This window comes from Salvia splendens, chromosome 18 (genome assembly GCF_004379255.2).
Source record: "Salvia splendens isolate huo1 chromosome 18, SspV2, whole genome shotgun sequence".
Lineage (NCBI taxonomy): Eukaryota > Viridiplantae > Streptophyta > Magnoliopsida > Lamiales > Lamiaceae > Salvia > Salvia splendens.
In genome coordinates, this window is record NC_056049.1 from 21,114,547 (window position 1) to 21,137,103 (window position 22,557).

The 22,557-nt window shown below is 37.0% G+C and overlaps 2 protein-coding genes across 2 annotated transcripts; one reads left to right on the forward strand and one right to left on the reverse strand.

The window, feature by feature from the left end:
* The first annotated feature begins 6,617 nt into the window (after positions 1–6,617).
* Positions 6,618–12,021, forward strand: LOC121777313 (serine/threonine-protein phosphatase PP2A-2 catalytic subunit-like). Its single transcript, XM_042174524.1, has 11 exons — positions 6,618–7,013; positions 7,671–7,727; positions 8,021–8,104; positions 8,219–8,290; positions 8,651–8,722; positions 9,441–9,481; positions 10,561–10,627; positions 10,868–11,059; positions 11,155–11,244; positions 11,335–11,442; positions 11,567–12,021. The coding sequence occupies exons 1-11, from the start codon at positions 6,921–6,923 to the stop codon at positions 11,630–11,632; spliced, it is 942 nt and encodes a 313-aa protein (XP_042030458.1). The 5' UTR covers positions 6,618–6,920; the 3' UTR covers positions 11,633–12,021.
* A 253-nt stretch (positions 12,022–12,274) lies between these two features.
* Positions 12,275–14,346, reverse strand: LOC121776903 (protein SOSEKI 1-like). The gene is made up of 7 exons (XM_042174053.1): positions 14,274–14,346; positions 13,828–14,010; positions 13,684–13,753; positions 13,485–13,600; positions 12,702–13,383; positions 12,504–12,611; positions 12,275–12,425 (listed from the first exon to the last, which is right to left on the reverse strand). The coding sequence occupies exons 2-7, from the start codon at positions 13,967–13,969 to the stop codon at positions 12,275–12,277; spliced, it is 1,269 nt and encodes a 422-aa protein (XP_042029987.1). The 5' UTR covers positions 13,970–14,010; positions 14,274–14,346.
* Between the last annotated feature and the right edge of the window lie 8,211 nt (positions 14,347–22,557).

Genomic DNA, 22,557 nt, shown 5'->3' on the forward strand with positions numbered 1-22,557 from the left:
TTTTTTTTTCTTTTTTTTAAAAACGCCCTTTGTGGGCGGTGGGTTTAGGCAGACCCCCAACCCGTAAATAAGATCAAAATGTAATGTTCCAAAAGCATGATCTTAGCCCAAAAGTGACTAAGATCTAAACAAGTACATGGAGATGCAAAATAGAGGTTCCACAAGCCGGGATCCTCAATTCTATCAAGTGGAAAACGGATGACTAAATACACTAAAGGGATAGTCGAAAAAGGACCAAAATCAACCACCAGAAGAACTAGATCAACCCACATCTCTACGTCGGAAACGGAAGTTAGGATATCCCAGCTGGTCCATCCTAACTAGCGCCTTCAGGTACCGAGGCGCAGAGATTGGATCAAAATATGTAAGGGCAGGGGTCTGGACCCCCTACCTGCCAGAAAATCAGCAACCCGATTTCCCTCTCTGTAGATGTGTGAGAATCGAACATGCCGCTGAGCTGTCATGCTCCGGATCAAAGCCATATGGTGTCTAAAATCCGCGGAGCCAAAGTGTCTAGACGACAACAAACTAACCAGAGCCGCTGAGTCCAGCTCTATCCAAATGTGAGTAGAAATCTCCATAGCCATCTCCAAACCCCGAATCAGAGCCAAAAGATCTGCTTCAAAGCTCGATGATGCAGCTATCGGAGCACAAAAAGCCCGCAGAAGGCCTCTGTCAGAACCACGAACCAGTCCTCCCTTCCCCGCCGCCCGTGTCGATGTAGAGAAGGCGCTGTCTGTGTTCAGCTTCACCCAAGGTGCATCAGGGGGATGCCATAGGACCATGAGCGACCGCAGAACACGCTGTCTGGGGAGAAAGACATGAAATCAACCGACGGCGAGCACCCCCTCCAATGAGTCGAGGTGATCCTGCCGGCCAAAACTAGCACATGCAGATGATAAGTGACCTGTCAAATAATATGTGAATGACGAAAAGGACGACCGCCATGCTTGCAGTCGTTCCTCTCCGTCCAAAGAAACCAAGCAATCAAACAAGGAATAAGAAAACTAATATGCATGGCGGGAGCCCTCTGGAAAGAGAACCTCCGCCAGTGAACGAGCGTAGTAGTTTTTTTTGTTAATTATGTAATTTTTTTTAATTAATGTACTTTTTAAATTTTAATAATATTATTGAATTTCTCGTATATGTCTCGTAAATTAAATTGCGTATTTTGTGTGATTGTTAATTATTTGTTTTATATAATTTTGAGTGATGTGGCTATTGATGTGGCTGGGCTATTTATGATGTGGCTAGGCTATGGCTGAGCTATTTATGATGTGACAGGAGGATTGTTAGTGTTGATGATATGACAGGAGGAGTTTGTGGCTAGGCTATTGCTGGGCTATTCCTATTGTGGATGGCCTTACTTTTTTCCCTTCTCTCTTACTAATAATATGGAACCCACATTCCACTAACACTACTTCTCTCTTACTTTTTTCTATTCTCTCTTACTTACCAATTCCTCATTAAAACTCGTGTCATTCACAATGTGTCGTATTTTTCATGGACGGAGGGAGTAATAAAATAGATTACGTCGTTTCCATTTTAAAAAAATTACTACTATCATTTTAAGTGGAACAATCCTAACCGGAAAACGCTTCATTTAGTGGGATGGAGGAGGGCTATAGGCAATTCACTCATTATGCACATTTTCTCCAAACTATCAAATCAAGGCATCAAGTATGCTGAATCAAAGATGATAAGAGCTTTATATCATTAGCAACTAAGTAATAGTACTATTATTCATTCTTCTTTATACACAATGTGCATCGCCCTATCCAACCCCTCAAGGAGGGTAGTCCTAAGTTCTTTCCGATTGAATCAGGATGGTCATTCTCTAATCAACAATAATCATGAACTTTCTGGCAACTTTGTTCTAATGGTATCAAAGCAATCACATGGCATTATTGGCACCCCAAAATTGCTATGATTGATAACCTCTATGAACTCTCTGGCAAATCTCTATGCATCATCGTAGATCAACTAGCATCTACTATCAATGGCTCGTACAACATTCGCGCACTATCGATGAAGGACTTGAAGGAAGAAATGATAATCTTAGGAGCAACAACCCAACATAAGGGAAAATCTTGCATTGATAGGGAAAAGATGAATAGAACATAAATGTTGTCAAGCCCACTCACTTTTCTCTAGGAAAGTTGGCCATTAATGAAGGTGCGCTGGATTCAACAGCGCTTGCGTTTGAGCATGTGTTGGCGTCGTTGGCGCGCATTGAAGCGCGATTGGACGCGTCGGAGAGGCGGCAAGCCATCGCCCAGGCGCCGCCTAGACCAGAGCCTAACCCACCTTACGACGAATGGCAGCGTGGGCGAGGCGATTCAGGGAGACAACGTCCGCTGTTGTCGACAGCAACTACTGTGGCTTCGCAGCCCCTGTTAGGGTTCGACGGGCAGTCGTCTAGGGCTACGCATCAGCCGCTGGGTTCTAGACGTTGTGGTGGAATCGTTACGGATCCGGCTGCGAGGGAGTTCGGGGGAGACGCCCGACAGCATGGGACAACCCGGCGCATAGGGTCGACGACCATGCCGGGAGACTGGCGCCTACGTGGGAGACGGCATGGGGCAGACATGAGGGCGGTCGCTATTCGGACCCGCCGCGGAGGATCGACGCGTCGGAACAACGTACGGCCATCGCACAACCACTGCCGCGACCCGACCCTGATCCACCAGACACGGATTGGCAGAGGGGGAGAGAGGAATCGGGGCGGCAGAGAGCAGTTTTGACGACGGCGCCGGCGGTAACGTCAATACCACGATTAGGTTTTGGCGGTGATTCTTCAATTCGTGGGCCGCAGCAGGCAACCCAACCCGGTGCATCTTCAGGGGCCAGATATACGGTCAAGGGCGACGGGGATCGCGGGAAGCAGCCATCAGCATGGGATAATCCCGTTCACAGACTCGATACTCGGTCCGGGAGACACATGCCGGCGTGGGACAACGCATGGGGCCGGCATGACGGACCTGCCTACTCCGATGACGATAGCGGAGAGGAGAGCGGATTGTTAGATGAACTTCCCCCGCCCGCAGTGATCTCTCCGCCGTGCAGCCCCTATATCAGTGGAGAGGAAGACACATTGTTAGATGACGACGAGGAGGTTGATTCCATTGGGGAAGTGAAGAAGGTCGTCGCATCTCTCGAGGCTTCTCGAATAACATCTCACGATGTTGTGGAGAATTGTTTGAGTGAAAATTGTGGTGACACCGATGTGAGGTTGATCCCTCCACGCAATGACACGTCATGTTTGAGCATTCTTGGAAGCGTGGACAAGCTTTTCGTTTTGGGATGGAATTTTGCCGACCACATTGGGTATCCTTTGTTGATTGATGATGGAGGTGACGAAGGGAGACGTCCGGCTGTTCGTTGGGCGTTTGATCCAGGAGGAGACGTCTCTCAACAATTTTTGGCTTTCAACTCTCTTCTATGCTTCGTGGTTTCCACCTTGAGGACAAAGTGTATTTCAACCGTGGGGGAGTTGATACGAGACAATTATTATTATTTATCATATATATATTATTTTGCCCATTAGTATTATATTAGCATATCTTTACCATATAATTAGTTTCTTATTCCCTAAGTTAGTGTATTTAGCATTATAAATAGGGACTTTGTTATTATTTTCCATTATTCATGAAATAAGCTAATTTACGATACTTTCTCTTCTTCTTCAACATACAAACCCTAGTTCTTATCGTTGTTGATCGTCGGGCAAAGATTCCCGCCACTTCACGGAGGAATTGATCATAGTTCTTGTCGTGTGCGATCGACGGACAAACGTTCCCGCGACCTCACAGAGGAATTTGTGCGAGGTTAAGGAGTACGTCTAGGCATGCACAAGGGTCATGAACCGCTCAAGGTTCAAGAAATGCTTGAACCTGAACCGGCCCGCCTAGCTCCCGGCGGTTCCGGTTCAGGTTCAAAAAACCGCCGGTTCATGAGGCGGTTCAAAACCGCCGGTTTTTTGCCTGAACCGCCGGTTCCGGTTCATGAACCGGCGGTTCAACCGAAATTTAAAAAAAAATTATTAATAAAAATTGATTTTTATATTTAAAAACAATTTTTACAAATAAATGAATACTAGAAATTCATAATTGCCCATATATTTTTGATGGGCTTACGAATTTATGAAACCATTCTTGGTTGTTTCTCTTTTATAGAGACATCCTAGAATGTTTTATGTTTCACTTTCGATGTGGGACAAAATCATTCTTGGTTGTTTCTCTTTTATAGAGACATCCTTGAATGTTTTATGTTTCACTTTCGATGTGGGACAAAATCATTCTTGGTTGTTTCTCTTTTATAGAGACAACCTTGAATGTTTTATGTTTCACTTTCGATGTGGGACAAAATATGTTGAAGTATTTTCTTTTATAAGTACATGTTTAGAGCATTCATTCATCTTTTTCCAATGTGGGATACACAACTTTCTTTTGTCTTCTACTTTCTTCATGTTTTGTGTGATGTATATAAACAAAATTATAATTCAAATATATTCTTGATTGATAAAATAAAGAATTATTGAGAAATATGATTTGTACATAGAAAATATTTATTTGTATAATAATTATTGTTAGGTTTATACAATTTGTATAAGAATTATTCTTTCAATGTATAATATTATTTATTAGTTAACATATACATAAATTTATAAACATAAGCAAATCATTAATGATAAAGAACTAATGAATAATAGTTTATGAAATAATATTTGTTGTTAAGTTATAATAATAGAAGATAGAGTATTAATATAGACGAAAAATGATGGACGATCTATTATAAACTTACAAATAATGACTTTTATTTCACATTGAAAGAAAGAGTAACACATCCAAGAATGTGTAACTATAAAAGAGAATAATACAATATACTATCTTCCAAATTAAATCAAATCCAATATACTCTCATCCAAGTATTGACATTTAAAAATCAAATCCAACTTTAAGTATGGAGTATTTTTTTTGTCTTTTTAGTCTTTATTATGTATAAAATGTGCTTAAACAAATTTCAAACAATAAGGTGAAAAATTACAATTTTATTGATAATAAATTTGAATAAGACTAAAAATTACAACTTATAATGAATATATTTTATTTATAAAAATTAATACACACTACTTAAAGTTAAACCTTTTGATTTTTAAAATATCAATACTTAATATTGGACTTGAGCATTTAAATTGGAGGAGAGTGTATTGGATTATTCTTTTTTATAGTTACACATTCTTGGATGTGTTACTCTTTCTTTCAATGTGGAATAAAAGTCATTATTTATAAGTATATAATAGATCGTCCATCATTTTTCGTCTATATTAATACTCTATCATCTATTATTATAAATTAATAACAAATATTATTACATAAACTATTATTCATTAGTTATTTATCATTAATGATTTGCTTATGTTTATAAATTTATGTATATGTTAACTAATAAATAATATTATACACATTAAAAGAATAATTCTTATACAAATTGTATAAACCTAACAATAATTATTATACAAATAAATATTTTCTATGTACAAATCATATTTCTCAATAATTCTTTATTTTTATCAATCAAGAATATATTTGAATAATAATTTTGTTTATATACATCACACAAAACATGAAGAAAGTAGAAGACAAAAGAAAGTTGTGTATCCCACATTGGAAAAAGATGAATGAATGCTCTAAACATGTAGTTATAAAGAAAATACTTCAATATATTTTGTCCCACATCGAAAGTGAAACATAAAACATTCAAGGATGTCTCTATAAAAGAGAAACAACCAAGAATGATTTTGTCCCACATCGAAAGTGAAACATAAAACATTCAAGGATGTCTCTATAAAAGAGAAACAACCAAGAATGATTTTGTCCCACATCGAAAGTGAAACATAAAACATTCTAGGATGTCTCTATAAAAGAGAAACAACCAAGAATGGTTTCATAAATTCGTAAGCCCATCAAATATATATGGGCAATTATGAATTTCTAGTATTCATTTATTTGTTAAAATTGTTTTTAAATATAAAAACAATTTTTATAAATAATATTTTTTTTAAATTCGGTTGAACCGGCGGTTCAAACCGGCGAACCGCCGGTTCACGGTTCAAGAAGGCCCTGACCCTGAACCGCCCCTTTGGAACCGGCAACCCGCCGGACGGTTCAAACCGCCGGTTCCGGTTCCGGTTCATAAACCGGCAGGCCCGAACCGGCGGTTAACCGCCGGGCCGGTTCGGTTTGTGCACACCTAAGTACGTCCTTAACCGTGGAAGTTCTTGAAGATAACAAGAATGCTTTGCCATTGCATTTTCAAATGGAAAATGTGTTGTGCAAAGGCAATTTTTTTTTCTTACTCGATTACGAATTGTTGTTATTATATGATATTTGATGAATATCAAATTCATGTGTCTACATCGACAAGGAAGTATTTGTGTGTCGTATTTTTCAGAAAATTGTAAAAATAGATTTTAAATGTATCACCAGTCACCACACCTAAAGCTTAAAGTAGAGTAATACATGTGTGGTACCCATACATTCAAAATTAAATGATATAACAGCTTTGGTTTTTAGATAGCCACATAATAACTTTTAAAAAATTTAAAAGTAAAAATAAGAAAATCTTGAAGATCAAACACTAAAAACAACTCAAAATTCAAAACGATTAGAATTACAGTAGATCGACCATTTCTTTAAGTTCAATTTTCTCTTCCTCGATTTCTCCCTCTCTCCATCAGCTCGTAATACTCTTCGCGAGTTCTCGTTTTCCTCTCACACTCTTTCTCTCTCTAGATTCACTGAATCCTGTATATCCTTATCCGAACACTTTTTCAGTTCCCCAAATTTGCCCTAGTGGTGAAGTCAGGCGGCGGCGACTGAATTACGGTGGATCTGAAACTACAAGGAGGAAGAAGCAAGATGAGCGCGGATCTGGTGGCGGAGAGCACACATGGGAATCTGGACGAACAGATTGCTCAGCTCAACCAGTGCAAGCCTTTGTCAGAGCCAGATGTAATTTCTTCATTTATTTGTTGATTTTCAAGTCTTTTGTTGATTTTCTGTTTGGATTCTCGTAAGTTTGAATTTTACGGATCTGGTAAATTTATACCGATTGGTGAATTTGACAAGTTTTAGAGGTATATGCGGATACTTAATTCGTTATATTTCTCAAAGTAGATAACTTTATTGTAGGGCTTATTGGATATTTATGGAATTTCTTTGAAATGACTGCTGCAAAGCGTATCATGAACTCGCTGTCTTGTCCACAAACTGATTTGTAATTTTCAGCCTCAGAAATGAGGAGAGAAGTAGTAGACTTTTTACTGTAACTTATAGAGAGCAGATTGAGATTTTGGTCCTTCTTTTAAGTGAGAATTGGGGACTCGGTAGATTATTCTTAGTTGATAAGAGAGTTCGAATTCATGATCTTTATGGTCATTCCTTTGAGTGGTCAACCTAGGTAGCTTTGTCAACTCATTTGCAGTTTGGTTTAGAATTTGTTGCATAGTTGTCCATATTTTCTGATGGATTGACCCTATTGTATGATCTCTCCTTTCAAGTGTGTAGTGTGTTGCATGTTCTGTTCTATTTGTGTAATCTTTTTCAGTGAATCGTCTTGGACATGAAATTGGTATTGTAGTTTGAGTGTTGGTTATATGCTGAATGTAGGTTCGGACCTTATGCGAGAAGGCCAAGGAGATACTAATGGAGGAGAGTAATGTTCAGGTATAGAGTTTTTTTTTCTCTAGTTTTTTTACATGCATCTTATAGTTTAGTGTATACTAACAGTTTTAGATATACTATGAGTTCGTCTTCATCTGTGACTATCTAAACTGTTTTACTTTTGGAAAAATAGTTTCTTTTTTTTTTCTCACTACTTTCCTACATTTTATATATCACTATAAGTGGGATTTTTAGTACACTGAGGTGGCTCAATGTCTTTTTTCTCTGGGTGATGTGAGGATATATATGAAAACTGTATAATATGAAATGCTATCTTGCTTTATTTGTTTCTGCAGCCAGTGAGAAGCCCTGTGACAATTTGTGGTGATATTCATGGTCAATTTCATGATCTTGCCGAACTATTCCTCATCGGAGGGAAGGTATTGCTTTGTGCATTATAGTTTGCTATCTTTTATTTTTGTTCAACTTTCAGTTAAAAGTATTTGCTAATGCTTTAGTAGTTTCTAATATTAGTTCATCTTTCATTTGGACAGTGTCCAGACACAAACTATCTCTTCATGGGAGATTATGTTGATCGGGGGTATTATTCGGTGGAGACTGTCACTGTAAGAACAAGTCCAGTGACTGCTATTTTGAATTATCTATGTATTGCTTCTGTATTGATGGGGAATGGTGTAGATAAGTTTATTTGGGCATTAATAAGTGAAAGTTTTAACTCTAAGAATGGGCCTAATGGCACTGGTTTTAGAATTATCCCTATACCATCTTTAAATTTTAGGAGATAGTCGGTAGGTGTTGAATAGTTTTCTTAGAGATTTGCATCTTCTACTTCTACTTGTATTCTACACTCTTCTTCCCCTTTCTATTTGCTGTCCTTTCCTCCAGTGCCACCCTGAATGTTCTTGTGTTGTGCACCTTCAAATGCTTTATGAAAACATCTTTATAGAGATGCTCTTGTTTTGCAGCTATTGGTGGCTCTAAAAGTGCGCTATCCTCAACGTATCACTATTCTGAGAGGAAATCATGAAAGTAGACAGGTACTGATTATTTTTTGTTTATTCGTGTTCCTCTTTATATATTTAAAGTGCTTGGAACCTGTTTTTATTTTTACAAATTTTTTGAAATTGTTGGAAATTGACATATCAACCTCATTAAGCTAGAAAATACGTGTTTCTGTAGCTGTCTTGTGCATTTTAATCTTTTAACATTATAATATCTCCTGATTGTATGTGCAGCTGATTTTGAATGGTTAATATGAGTTTTGTTTGTGCTGCAGCTAACTTTTAACAGTTAATACCAGATTCTTTTTTGTGGTAAAGCGTCATTGCAACTGAGATAATGACATTAGAAGATGTTTTGCGTGGCATTGGACTACTAACATTTGTTATAACCAAATTTGGATCTAGTCTTAAAGTTTGAGATTGCTGACAGCCTGACCTCTCTGTTGGAGCTAATGCTATAGATCCAGGTTTCGTTGTTTCCTGAGTTTTGTCCAATCATCATTTTACTTTTGGTTAGCTGTTTGTATCAGGATTTTATTTGTCCCAGGATATGTGTTCATCTAACTGGCTCTTTATATTATTCATACCTTTCTGTAATATCTTCTTCGTCATCCAAGAAACTTTAATTACTTATTATAATATTCAGAAGAACTATTGTTGTTTTAGTTACTTGCCCTTTTTTAATGTAATTGTTCAGTCCTTAAACTAATATCCATATACTATTGCCTGACTACTTTTTTTCTCATCCTTGCAGATTACTCAAGTATATGGTTTTTATGATGAATGTTTGCGCAAGTGAGTTTTTTTTACCCTTTTTCGTACGTTCTACGATTGTTTCAATATGTTGAAATCTTAAGCTTGAATAGTCTGGCAAAGTTACATTCTCTCTCCTATTGAATTATAAAGTACTTGTTTCTTAACATCCATTACCGGGTCTCAAGGACAATTTTAATGAGATGGAGGGAGTATTGCATCTGAGAACTGAAGGCTTAAGACTTTTATGTGAAATATGTGGCCTGGTAGATATGCTAGTGGCTCCAGTTTTCTACTCCCTCCGTCCCACGTTACTTGAGGTGTTTCTTTCGGCACGTGATTTAAGAAAGTTGTTTTTAATGAATTAAAAAAAGTAAAATAAAGGAGAAGGGGGAATAAAGTAAGAGAGATGGGAGAAAATAAAGTAAAAGAAAGAATAAAGTAGGTGTGATTAGATGTTTTGTTTTTAGCCAAAAAGAGAAATGACTCAAGTAACTTGGGACAACCCAAAAAGGAATACGATCCAAGCCCCCTAGCTCAAGTGGTTGAGGAGGGTGGCAAGGATACCGCACCATCCAGGAGGTCTTGAGTTCGAATCTTGGATGGTGCAACTTGGGATTAATTTCCCCTGTGGGCCTTTACAAGGCTGGTTGCCTTGGGGCTTGGCAAGCTGATGGGCCTGGAACCTGTCTCGGGTGGCGGCTGTTCACGGGCGTAGACCCGTCTCGGGTGGCGCCGTCTCAGATGGCGGCTGTTCACGGGCGTAGACCCGCCGGAGGTGCCCGGCTGGTTGGCGGCCTGTCTACGAACCACAAGGGGCTGGTTGGCGGCCTGTCTACGAACCACGAGGGGCTGGGGAAGGGTTGGTTAGCTTGCCGAATGTATCTCGAACTCCTAAATATGTATGTCCGAAAAAAAAACCCAAAAAGGAATACGATTCAAGTAACTTGGGACGGAGGGAGTATAACTTATCTCTGTCCATGTATTACCACAGTGATGTATTCGAGTATCTATAACATCACAAGGATACTTTACAACCTCTTCAATTGAATTGCCTAATATGCACAAGTATTTAGATCCTTCATAAATACTAATGCCTTGAGAATCTCTCTTTTTTATAGGTATGGAAATGCTAATGTTTGGAAGATATTCACCGACCTGTTTGATTATTTCCCCCTGACTGCATTGGTTCGTAGAACCCTCTCATCCTTACTAATATTATTTCAAAGTTTTTCACTGGCATGTTTGATATCAGGGGTATTTCAACAGCTCTTTGGAGCATTTTTTTGTTGTATTGTTTGACATCAGTGATTGCAAGATTGCTTTTGTTATTAACCCCGCGAAGGATTTCAATCATTGTTTATATGCACCCGGATTGTTATTGTTGTGCTTGCAATTGAGTCGAATCTGATAGTCATCTTTGTGTAGGTTGAATCTGAAATATTTTGTCTGCATGGTGGATTGTCCCCGTCTGTTGAGACCCTTGACAACATAAGAAACTTTGACCGTGTTCAAGAAGTTCCACATGAAGGTCCGATGTGTGATCTTTTGTGGTCTGATCCTGATGATCGTTGTGGTTGGGGTATATCTCCTCGTGGTGCTGGATATACTTTTGGGCAGGTATTTATCCACCTGATGAAGTTTCTGGTTTTCATTCTTCCTTAAGGACCTTAACTTTTTAGTTCCTCCTTTAATTGTGCCTACTTATTCCCCAGGACATATCAGAGCAATTCAACCACAGCAACAACCTAAAACTAATTGCCAGAGCTCATCAACTGGTTATGGAAGGATATAACTGGGCTCATGTAAATATTCAAATCCATATTAGACCTTTTTCTTTCTATTCTGCCATGAATTGGAATGGATTTTCATCCTTGATTTTGATTTGCCCACAGGAGCAAAAGGTTGTCACTATATTTAGTGCACCAAACTATTGTTATCGCTGTGGTAATATGGCATCCATTTTGGAAGTTGATGATTGCAGGGAGCATACATTTATCCAGGTTTTGCCTCTATTCTCATGCAGTATGTTCATTTTCTGCAAAAAAACAATTATAGGTCTCCAGATTGGTGCATGTAAGCTGTAGCAGTTGATTGATGATGTTCATTGTGACTTTATCTATGTAGTTTGACCCAGCTCCAAGGAGAGGAGAACCTGATGTAACTCGGAGGACACCCGACTATTTCTTGTAGCTCTGATGCTTGTGAACTCTTTCGTCTATATGATGTGTCAGTTTGGGGTGTGCTTGCATGATCATTGTCTCGTTGCCTGAGATTTGAGGTTCAAGTAATTCAGCCTATTTGAAAGTGGTGCAAGTTGAGATGCTTGCAAGATGAGAGTCTTAAAAAGTTATATTCTAACCTATCTTAGGTTCTAGAGATTGGGAACTTGGAATATAGGGGATGCTTCTGTGTATTATGTTCTATAAATTTTTGATGTGATGTTCCCCATTTCTACTCTTAATTATCTTTTCCTTTCCTATTTATCCTTTCGAGTCACTACCATTTGGAGGACAGGTGTGTTTGTGGAACTAATGCACAATTTCTGTCAATTTAATCCTTTTCATTTTGTTGGTTGGAAATCTTCAAGCTATTCAAATCTTAGTATCTGTTTAAATCTATGAACTTCTTGTAATTTCTATGTGGGATTTCTAAGCCCAGTGAGCTAGAAAAAATGCATCACTAGAAAACCCTTAATATATAACTCTATGCCTTCATTGTTAAAACCCCAAATCGAAATTGCATATCTTTAGACTAAGAGCATTGGATCGCTTTACATATCTCTCTGCCTATGAAATTTGCCTTTAGTTAGTAAAGCACTATGTAGAGTAAGCACTATGAATGAGTCACAAAATGGCCAAAAAATGAGTCCCCACTTCCTTTTGAAGGCTTATCAGCAGCAACACATTTCGACATAGCTTTCATCCCCTTGCAAGACTTCATATGCGCATGCATCTTCTCCGGCTTGAACACCTTCCCGCATTGCCTGCAACACAAACGAACACATCATTACATTCGGGTGTCCCGTCTACTCATAAAATTCGAGATAACCACATCTACTCACGAGCAATTCGGCCCGCTCACTGGCTTATAAGCAGCGCAAGGTGCCTTTTGCTCTGCTGATTTACTCCTATAGCTCCACTTCAAATCCTCAATCCCATCAACACTCCTTCTGACAGAATTCAAGAACAACACACACTAATCATTCACCATTTTTAATAGGGAGCAAGTTAATAACATTATTATATATAGCAAGAAATACCTTCTACTAAAGTCTCTCTGAGTCCAATTAAAATTCCCAAACACCCTCTGAGAGCCTCCGAAGCCGGTGTCTCTTCTGCACAAAGTGTCTGAACGAACATTCTCCGCTTCACTCGAACACGTGCTCAGGAAAGGCTTGTTCTGCTTCTTCACTGATAAGACCGCGGAATCCTTCGTCCCTATATCCCCACAAGTGATCAGGCTCTTGAGCAAATTTGATTTGCTGCTCTTGCTCTTCGTGCATTGAGGCTCCGATGATGCCACGTTCTTGCATGACTCGACAGCCACAGCCCCGACCTCAGCCTCAGGAGCACTGGATGCAACACTCTTTTCATCAACCGCGATATTCTTGCTCCTCTTCTTGCTCCTCCTCATCAAAATTGTCGAGTAAAAAGGCGCAAGGCGGCTTACTTTTTCTTTCACGATCGGCTTTTCTTGTGTAACCGTGTCTGAACTTTTGTCCATCTCAGCTTTTCCTGAGTCATCTGTGAATGTGGACGTCTCCGAGCCAAAAGAAGGCGATTCTTCTTCGATTTCAGATGGCGGTTTCGGTGAGACATCAACTAAGGCATCTGTTGGTTGAGTCTGATTTTCTACTTTGCATAAGGCCTTATTATCCTCATGCTCTAATGATAACTCATCTTTTTTATTACTACCACACTTTTCCTCTGTGTATGGATACTCTGCATCATCATCCCACAACAAAAGATTCAATTTTGAGAAACACATACAAATCTAATTCCATTAACTATAAACAAATCAATCAATCAATCATAATAATAACCTTTAACATTGATGGAGGAAATCTCAGATCCTTTGAGCACGTACTCATTGTCTGAAATGGGAGTAATGAGATCATCATCTAGCAAATCCTGCCACACATATCCTGACTTATATCTCCTGCACAACAAAATCAATCAAAATCTCCCCAAAAAAAAAAATACATAAATCTCCAAATTTCCTATTTTCATCAAAAATCAAACCTCTTGTATGACCATGAAAACGACTCCGGTATCTCCTTCCCACGCAACTCGGCCAACCATCTCTTCACATCTGCATCTCACAATGTCAAATACATACATACACACATATGGTTTTGTGAGTTCAAAATTAGGAGACAAACAAACCTCGCAATCGAACGCCATTCCTAGAGAGGTGATGGACTCGAATGAGGTGAGGGTGTTCGATACGACCCTTTCGACTCAGAAAATAGACGATGTGAAGTCTCCTCACTTCAGAGCCACCTTGTTGTTGTTGTTGTATTTCCATTAATCCTTCTCTCAAAGGTTCTGCCAACAAAAACAACAAAACTGTCTCCTTTTTAGGCTTCTGAATAAAATATACACTCTTACTATTTCACTTTTTTGGGAAATGGAACAAAAACAAGAAAGAATTCTAAAACATAAACAAAACAAAATAAACACAAGAGTCGGATTAAAATAATCAGTAAAAAACATGCATGCATCAAATATTGCAGGCCTACAACGACATACATACTTATATATTATAAATAATGCAAAACAATGGAAATTCTTGCAAGAATGGAAACGATCATGGGATAAAGAGATCATACAATATAATTGAGATCTCTTGCTTCACTTTCTGCAAGGAAAAACACACAGACAATGAGGGAGATTGGATTGGATTGGATTGGATTGGATTGGATAGATGTGGTGGATTATGGTTTTTGTTATATACTAATATGTGGCTTGGATTAGATCTATAACTATAAGAAACTATAAATTTGGTGAACTTGGTCTACTCATCTCATTTCGGAGTGTATTGTTATTTGTATTCGGCAGCTTTTGACCAACTTTTTTTTTTAAATTATAAACTCACCTTGATATTAATATATGCATGCATTATTTTATGCTTAATGACTTTCCTATTGTGTTAGCGTAGGGTATATTGTTAAGATGGAAATAGATCTGAGTTTTTTTTATTTAAAATTGCGTCATACTATGGAAAAATGCATTTAATTACTACAAAATGATTTTGTTTGAGAAGATCTGCGCTTACATTGAGTAATTAATGAGAATTCAGAGGTACATTGATTTTTTTTTTTTGGTATTATACATATTGAAATTGCATAAAACCATGGAAATTATACTAATGCGTCCAACTTTAATGGACGAATAATTAAAAAGTTAGTGCAACATGGATTTTTTAATTTTAGTTTCCCCTCTCTTGATTTAGTGATTTTGTGTATTTATTGATTGGAATATGGTGATTAATTTCCTAAATATATATACTGATTGATTAATAGTCAACGGTGCCGAACTGCAGTAGAGACGATTTTAAAGCGACCGCCTCTAATTTCTTAATCATCAAATATATTATTTGTCATCTGCAAAGTCAAAATTGGATATCACATTTTATTATAATAATGATAAAAGTAGTCACAATTATAATATGGAAAAAAATTACATTCAACGCACAAATACACTAATTCACGGACATGAATATATGTCCATTCATGTAATTGTTCAAAAGAAATTATTAAATAATTATTGGAATCGTGCTTGGTCAAATGATTTTTGACTAATAATAAATATTACAAGACATTTAATTTTGTAAAATTAAATGCAATAACTTCGATCTACGTTCCGAGTAGATGACCGTAGTATATTCATTTTCTCAAATCCGATTCCCGGTGAGTGAGAAATAATATATTAAAGTTGGTCACAATAAAGCTAGAAATGAGCTATGTGAAAAGATTAAGTGATTAATTAACTAGGTGTTAATTATCCCGCCCGCGACCTGCGCACCGTGCCCCAGGGGCCTTGGATCTTGGCAATTGGTCTTTGGAGCTGGTCGTTGAGCGTGGTTCGAGCCTCGCTTGTTCTTTTTAGACCACCCCAAACTCCACCCCATCCCCGACGGGTCAATTGGTCTTTGGAGCTGGTCGTTGAGCGTGGTTCGAGCCTCACTTATTCTTTTTAGACCACCCCAAACTCCACGCCATCCCCGACGGGTCCTGGTCCACGTCATGGTCCCGCTGGACCCCGGCGCATGACGGGAGACAAAAGGTTCCCGCTGGACCCCGACGCACAACGGGAGACAAAAGGACCCCGACTCACAACGGGAGTCAAAAGGTCCCACTGGCTAGTGCACCAGTCAATAACCCCCGGCGATTACAGTCAAGCCATCATGACACGCATAATGGCTGTTGACTCCATCAATGCCCTGCAGGTGGACTTGGCCTATAAATAGACATGCATCCATTGCATTCTACAATAGAACATACACAAGCATCTTGCATACACGCTCTCTCCCTCTCTGCATAATCTTCCTCGTCGAAGCTCTGCCCCCGCCTTACTCCCCTTCGTCGGAGCTCTGCTGCTAGCGTTGCTGCTACTTCAGAGACGAAACCGTTTTATCTTTAGGGACGACACGCCAAACCGTGAGCACTACCGCGGCGTATCTCGTCTTGCGGAAAGATGACTCCTCGACTTGGCTTACCACTTTCCACAAGTTTTCCGTGTAATTTTGTTCAGTTATTTTCCGTATAATTTCCTTGTTTTATTTTCCATTGGAATTTCGCCCGGCAAGATTTGTATATCTCATTTCCACAACAATAATTAAGGTTAAATATTTATAATTGGTAGTATAATTTTTTATACATTGACAATAATAGAACAAAGGAACTATACAATTTTTATATACAACTCAAGTAATCTCCTTCCCCTTATATAAATAACAAGAGACACGTACGTTCACGCGCATCTACAAGACTACATAGTTAGATATAAGTAGGTAACTTGAAAAATCTGTCTGAAGTGGATGTTTTCATAAAAGTGTGACATTTTCAGCTTATATGAAAATTAGAAAACAAATTGGTTTGCAGATATTAAAATTAGGGAGTGAGGGAGATGGGTTTTGCTTGCATGCAAATATGATTAATTGGCAATCGGTTAACCTTAACCATAAATTTTTGTTTCTTGTAAAGTTAGTGTTAGTCGTTCATTTTCAAATAGTTATTACAATTGATATGATAGTGATGGGGCAACAGCTTCAGCCAAGAAAAAAAAAGATGAATCAACTTTACTCATGAAATTCGTTGATAGAATGCCGCTTATAATTAGGATATGCGATATTTCTTGTATGGCAATATATTAATCAATATTTGAGTAGGATTGTATTCAATGTCGAACCAATTTTAAATGCCGAACGAGAGAACAAATCCTGTACACCCATTTTTATAATCTGATCTTGACTGATATAATCTTGTGGTCAAATATAATTTACCATAATTTCATTATTTTATTCACAAAATAATTGCTTAAGGGTATTAATGGAAATCAACATACAAGATTGATTATTTCTATACGTGATTCACCCAAAAAATTGTTCTACCTCCCTCCTCCATCTCCTACCTCTCGCTCACTGCCTCTCTCTCTAGTGCCCCTGCCTTCGTCGGCGAGTGGCGGCAGGCACCGGTCTCTCTCTCTCTCTCTCTCACACACACACACACAAAATGAACCAATGTAGTGTGCCACCGCTGCCGCTGCTACACTGTCGTCATTCAATCACTTCATCTTATAATAACTGTACTTCATCTTATAATGAAATAACTTCACCCGAGAAATGGAAATATTTCGGTTAAAACCTCCCTCCTCCATCTTCTACATCTCGCTCACTGCATCTCTCTCCAGTGCCTCTGCCTTCGCCGACGAGTGGCGGCACGCCACCCGTCATTCCCCCTCTCACTCACGTCTGGCCTCTCTCTCTCTCTCTCTCTCTCTCTCACTATCTGCTCTTGCTCAAACTCGTTCACTCTCATCCTCATCTCCAATTTCAAACCCTAGCCATCCGAAACATCCTCTTCATCAATCTCCCCTCTCAGCAACTTATAGCCACCCTTGATTCGTGACATCCGGTGTTGGTAACAGCCTTAACTCGGCTCCTAACGCTGCGCCTCGGCTCTCCCTACTCACGGTACTACGTTGTTCAGGAACCGACTCGAGGTCAGTCTCAGGTTGAATTTCACCTGCAACTCGGCCCCCATGTAGTGTGCTACCACCACCGCTGCTACACTATCGACGTTCAATCACTTCATCTTATAATAATTGTATTTCATCTTATAATGAAATAACTTCACATGAGAAATGGAAACATTTCGGTTAAAATGAGCCAAAATTTGAACAGTCCAAAATAAATAACTTCATCTTATGATTTAATTTCTCCATATAATAATTACATTGCTTCATCTTATAATCAAATAACTTCAACCGAGAAATTAAAATAACTTATAATAATGTATTATGACTAAATAGCCCCTGGTATGAAGTAAATTGCTCTTAGGATGAATGACGGAAATTATTTGTACAATATCTCATCCCATCCATAAAAAATTAGATCCAATGGCTAATATTTAGTCTCTAATTCTACACTAAGGAGGTGTTGTGCATATAAGGGGCCCTATTTGAGTAACTACAAAGTTAAACAAATTCATATTTAACTATTCCATCAAAATTTCTCACATTAAATAGTGACATTAATTTTGATTATTTCACTAATTTATCATATTACTCAAAATTTTTTTAAAAAATATCATATTTAACTATTCCATCATAGTATCATATTTAACTATTCCATCAAAGTTGTTTATTAGTGGTAACAAATTTTATCATCGTTAATGAATTTAGGGGTGGGCAAAAATACCAACATACTGAAATACCGGACTTATCGTACCAAAAAATTACCGAAAATACCGATTTTTCGCTATACCGTAGCTTTCGATACGGTATGATACCGTACCGAAAGTTTTCGGTACGACAACAGTATCAAATATCCTATACAGCGGTATACCATGGTATACTGAATCTTCGGTATATACCAAACATGCGATATACCGCGGTATACCGAATCTTCGGTATAATATACATATTTTAAAATATTTAATATATTTCTGTGTTGCCATTATTTTAATTTACTTTCATTTGGTACATAATATTAGTAGCTAGCTTATGATGGTTTCATCAAGTTTAAGTTTAATCATTTCATCCTCATAGTTATTTAAGTGGTGTCGATATATGGATTTTACACTTCATATATTTATTTTGGTTTGGTTGTTTCATAGTATTTGCCATTGTGATTATACTCGACCATTAATAAAGATTGTCAAATGCAAGATGACATCTTCAAAGATTTCTTGCGGGATTGTGAGTATGAAGACAACAAGGTTGCGAGAAATGAAGATAGTGTTGATCACTTGAAATGTTATTTTAAATATTTTTGGTATAGGTTTGGTTGTTTTGGATTATTAAAGTTTTATTTTATTTTTACTTTTTTCAAATAGTTAAACAATTGGAAATGTTATTTTTTATATTTTGGATATAAAATTATAATAGATTTTTTTATACCGTAAAAGTATCGTATACGGTATACTGTAAAAGTATGGTATACCGTAATACGGTACGGTATACCGCAATAACGGTATGATAATAGTTTTAAATACGGTATACCGTAAAAGTATGGTATACCGTAATACAGTACGGTATACCGCAATAACGGTATGGTAATGGTATTCAAAATTATCATACTGATTTTTTGGTATTCCAGACTTCGGTATACCGAAAATTCGGTAAGGTATCGGTATGAAATTTTGTCATACCGCTACTTTCGGTACGGTATGACACTCTCAGTATTATACCGTACCGATCCACCTCGATTAATGACGTGGTATGCAACCAAAAACTTAAAAAATAACTAGATAAATAAAATGACGTACGTCCCTTGTTTTTCTTAGGCACTTAAAAATGGAAGCCATTGGAGTATAAGCCCCGTTCAGTTAGCCCAATTGGATTGGGCCAAGTGAATAACTGTAGCATCGGCCAAATTTCACCCATGGGCAGTGACCACGAAGGCTCCCCACGCGTCTCAGCCGAGGATCACCGGCCCATGGGCTTTACTTGTTACCAAGCCCGCATCTCTGCAGAAGGTGGCCCGGGGACTTTCCTGGGTTCAGCCCGGTTGCACGGGCCTCAACCCTTTCACTTCATCCAGTGGCAATTAATCCTTTAATTTTCGCGTCTATTAAATAAAGACATCATAACACTGCTCTTTTTCCGATGTGGGACAAATTTTCATTACAATTTTTCTTTTCTCAATTCTTCGTTTGCTATTTTAAAGCATCGATGGTTGTAATAATCCCAAACCTAAATAAATCTTCATGCTGAACAGAATTTCTGTATTGCGGTGGATGGGAAAAAAGTAATATTTGTCAAACTCAAACATGACAATTTGGACGTATTCTAGGTGAAGCTATCATTATCAATTTTGATATTTTAATCTATTAAAAGTGAGATTTTTTTTCATTTATACTTTAATTCATGAAATATTTGTTCATTCCATTATCATCACACTAGTTTAGCATTGATTCACATGTATATTGGCAGAGTTAAAAGTTTATTCAAACTGTAAAATGTAACTTCATATAAGAGTGGTCTACTTAGGAATTACTAACATCAACTATAGTCTATAGTGGATCAGTGGGGTTTTTTCATAGACCTATATTCTTTTTTCGTTTTCCACTGTTACCTTTTCTAATTATCATTTTAGCAAGTGGCAGGCGAATTGATCTTTATAACAGTTATAATGCTAAATTCTTTAATAGATATACCAAAAACGGTGTAACTTTTATCAAGATGACTAAAAAGTTAAATTTGCAACCAAGTCAGTGCCTCATTGTCAAGGAATTAAACATAATCTCAACTCAAATGGGGAATACTATTTAGGAGGTGTACGTAACATTCATTGAGATTTAAAATAAATCAGATCCTAAGGTTCAATTTATACTTGGAGATGAAATAAAGTATAAAAAATATGTTTTGACAACAAAATCAGGAGTTTGCATTTTCCACTAAAACAATTTGCAAATTAATTTTATCAAATTCTCTCTCTTGTTTAGTCGCTTTCTAAAGGAACATATCAACGGATGTGTTATCGTTCCAAATACCATTTATGAAAATGGTATTTGGCTGTAAATTTGTCAAATTGGTTTGCACGTTAGATTTAAAATCTACTTATAAATTACTAAACTATTTAATTTATTCTAGTTTTGCAATTATGTAAACTGTAGTAATGACGTAGCTTAATAACTTACTTATATGGCATTATAAATTACTAAACTATTGATTTATTCTAGTTTTGCAATTATGTAAACTCTAGTAATGACATAGTTTAGATTGTGAAACGACGTTATATTATACTAAACTAATTAATATTATACATACTTATATTTTACATCAACTATCAGCAAACAATTGTTGGGACATTAGGTAGCCTTAAACTAAGCTTTATACGATATAACTGCATTATGCTTAGTATGAATTCATAAGCAAAGCTTCAAAAATAACTAACGATATAACTGCATTATGCTTAATATGAATTCATAAGCAAAGCTTCAAAAATAACTAACTAAATAAAAAGCCATTTTTAATACTGTACTATGTTTTTAACTAAATAATTAATAAAATAGAAGCCATTGGAATGTAAGCCCCGTTCAGTTAGCCCAATTAGATTTGGGTCAAGTGAATAACTATGTAATATCTATACATATATAAAGGGGGAGTTTTGAGGGTATTTATGGAATTATCATTTAAGCTTAAATATATAATTTAAATACTATAATCTAGACATTTAAGAATAAAAACTACTCCCTCCGTCCCCTAATAGGAGTCGTTGTTTGACCGGGCACGAGTTTTAAGAAATATAAAGAAAAGTTGGTTGAAAAAAGTTAGTGGAATGTGGGATCCACTTTTTTTATATTGGTTTTATAATAAAATGTGAGTGAAGTGAGTTAGTGGAATGTGGGACCTACTACCATTTATGGTAAAAATAAAGAGTGACTCTTAATGGGGGACGGCCCAAAAAGGAAATTAGCGACTCTTATTCGGGGACGGAGGGAGTATTATATAGTTCAAACGTAATAAGTTACTACCGTCACAATTTTATTTACTATATCAAAACTAATAATAATTCATAGTAGTAATAAGTTGATATGAATATTAATAATTTTATAGTATTAAATTTTCAATCTTTACTGCATGAGAAAGTGGGGTGGCAAATTCATCATTATGAATATAAAAATTTACAGTTTTTGGCTGTTACAAGAAGTGGAGGAAGGTGCATTCTATTTTCCATTATTATCATTATATTGTCATTTATGTTTTTTTCAAGATTCAAAGTTGTAAACATTATATATATGTGTGTATGCCTCGGGAGGTTTGAGAAAAGGCACCAAACAAAGAAAAAAGTATTGTATTGTGGCATTTTTAGCGAAGACCTTCATTTTGAAGGAATTATCTATTTATCCATCCAATATGTAGTAATTTTTTGCTTTTCATAATTCGTGTATCATTTTATGCATTTTTATATTTTGATTATTATGTTATTATATTTATTGCCGATGATGATTTTTGAATGTTTGGTATTTTTTAATATTTTATAGATTATTTTGATGATATATATTCGAGGTCTCATCACAAAATTGTTGCTAATGGTTACGGAAAGGTCAAATAAAGGTATTTTCTATTAATTTTTTTTAGTGTTTAGACCAATAGTAATAATAATTGGTTTCTTGATTTGTTCAGTTACTAATTGGTTTCTCGATTGTTCATTATTTTTTACTATCGGTAATTCGTCCATCACTCTATTCAATTTTATATTTTGGTTTGCATGTTATCAAGTACTCCCTCCGTCCCCCAAAATTCGTCACCATTTGACCCAACACGGGTTTTAATAAATGTAATAGAAAGTGGGTTGAAAAAGTTGGTGGCATGTGGGTCATACTTTTACATATTAGTTTTATAATAAAATGTGAGTGTGAATGAGTTAGTGGAATGTAGGGTCCA

Bases quoted from the DNA above. Each gene is read 5' to 3' on its own strand.
- LOC121776903 (XM_042174053.1), bottom strand. From the start codon at position 13,969: ATGGAAATACAACAACAACAACAAGGTGGCTCTGAAGTGAGGAGACTT. The intron at 13,601-13,683 runs GTTTGATTTTTG...TTTGTTGTGCAG, and splicing joins TTTTCATGGTCATACAAGAG to GAGATATAAGTCAGGATATG. The intron at 12,426-12,503 runs GTGAGTAGATGT...TTTGTGTTGCAG, and splicing joins GTGAGCGGGCCGAATTGCTC to GCAATGCGGGAAGGTGTTCA.
- LOC121777313 (XM_042174524.1), top strand. From the start codon at position 6,921: ATGAGCGCGGATCTGGTGGCGGAGAGCACACATGGGAATCTGGACGAA. The intron at 9,482-10,560 runs GTGAGTTTTTTT...TCTTTTTTATAG, and splicing joins TATGATGAATGTTTGCGCAA to GTATGGAAATGCTAATGTTT. The intron at 11,245-11,334 runs GTAAATATTCAA...ATTTGCCCACAG, and splicing joins AAGGATATAACTGGGCTCAT to GAGCAAAAGGTTGTCACTAT.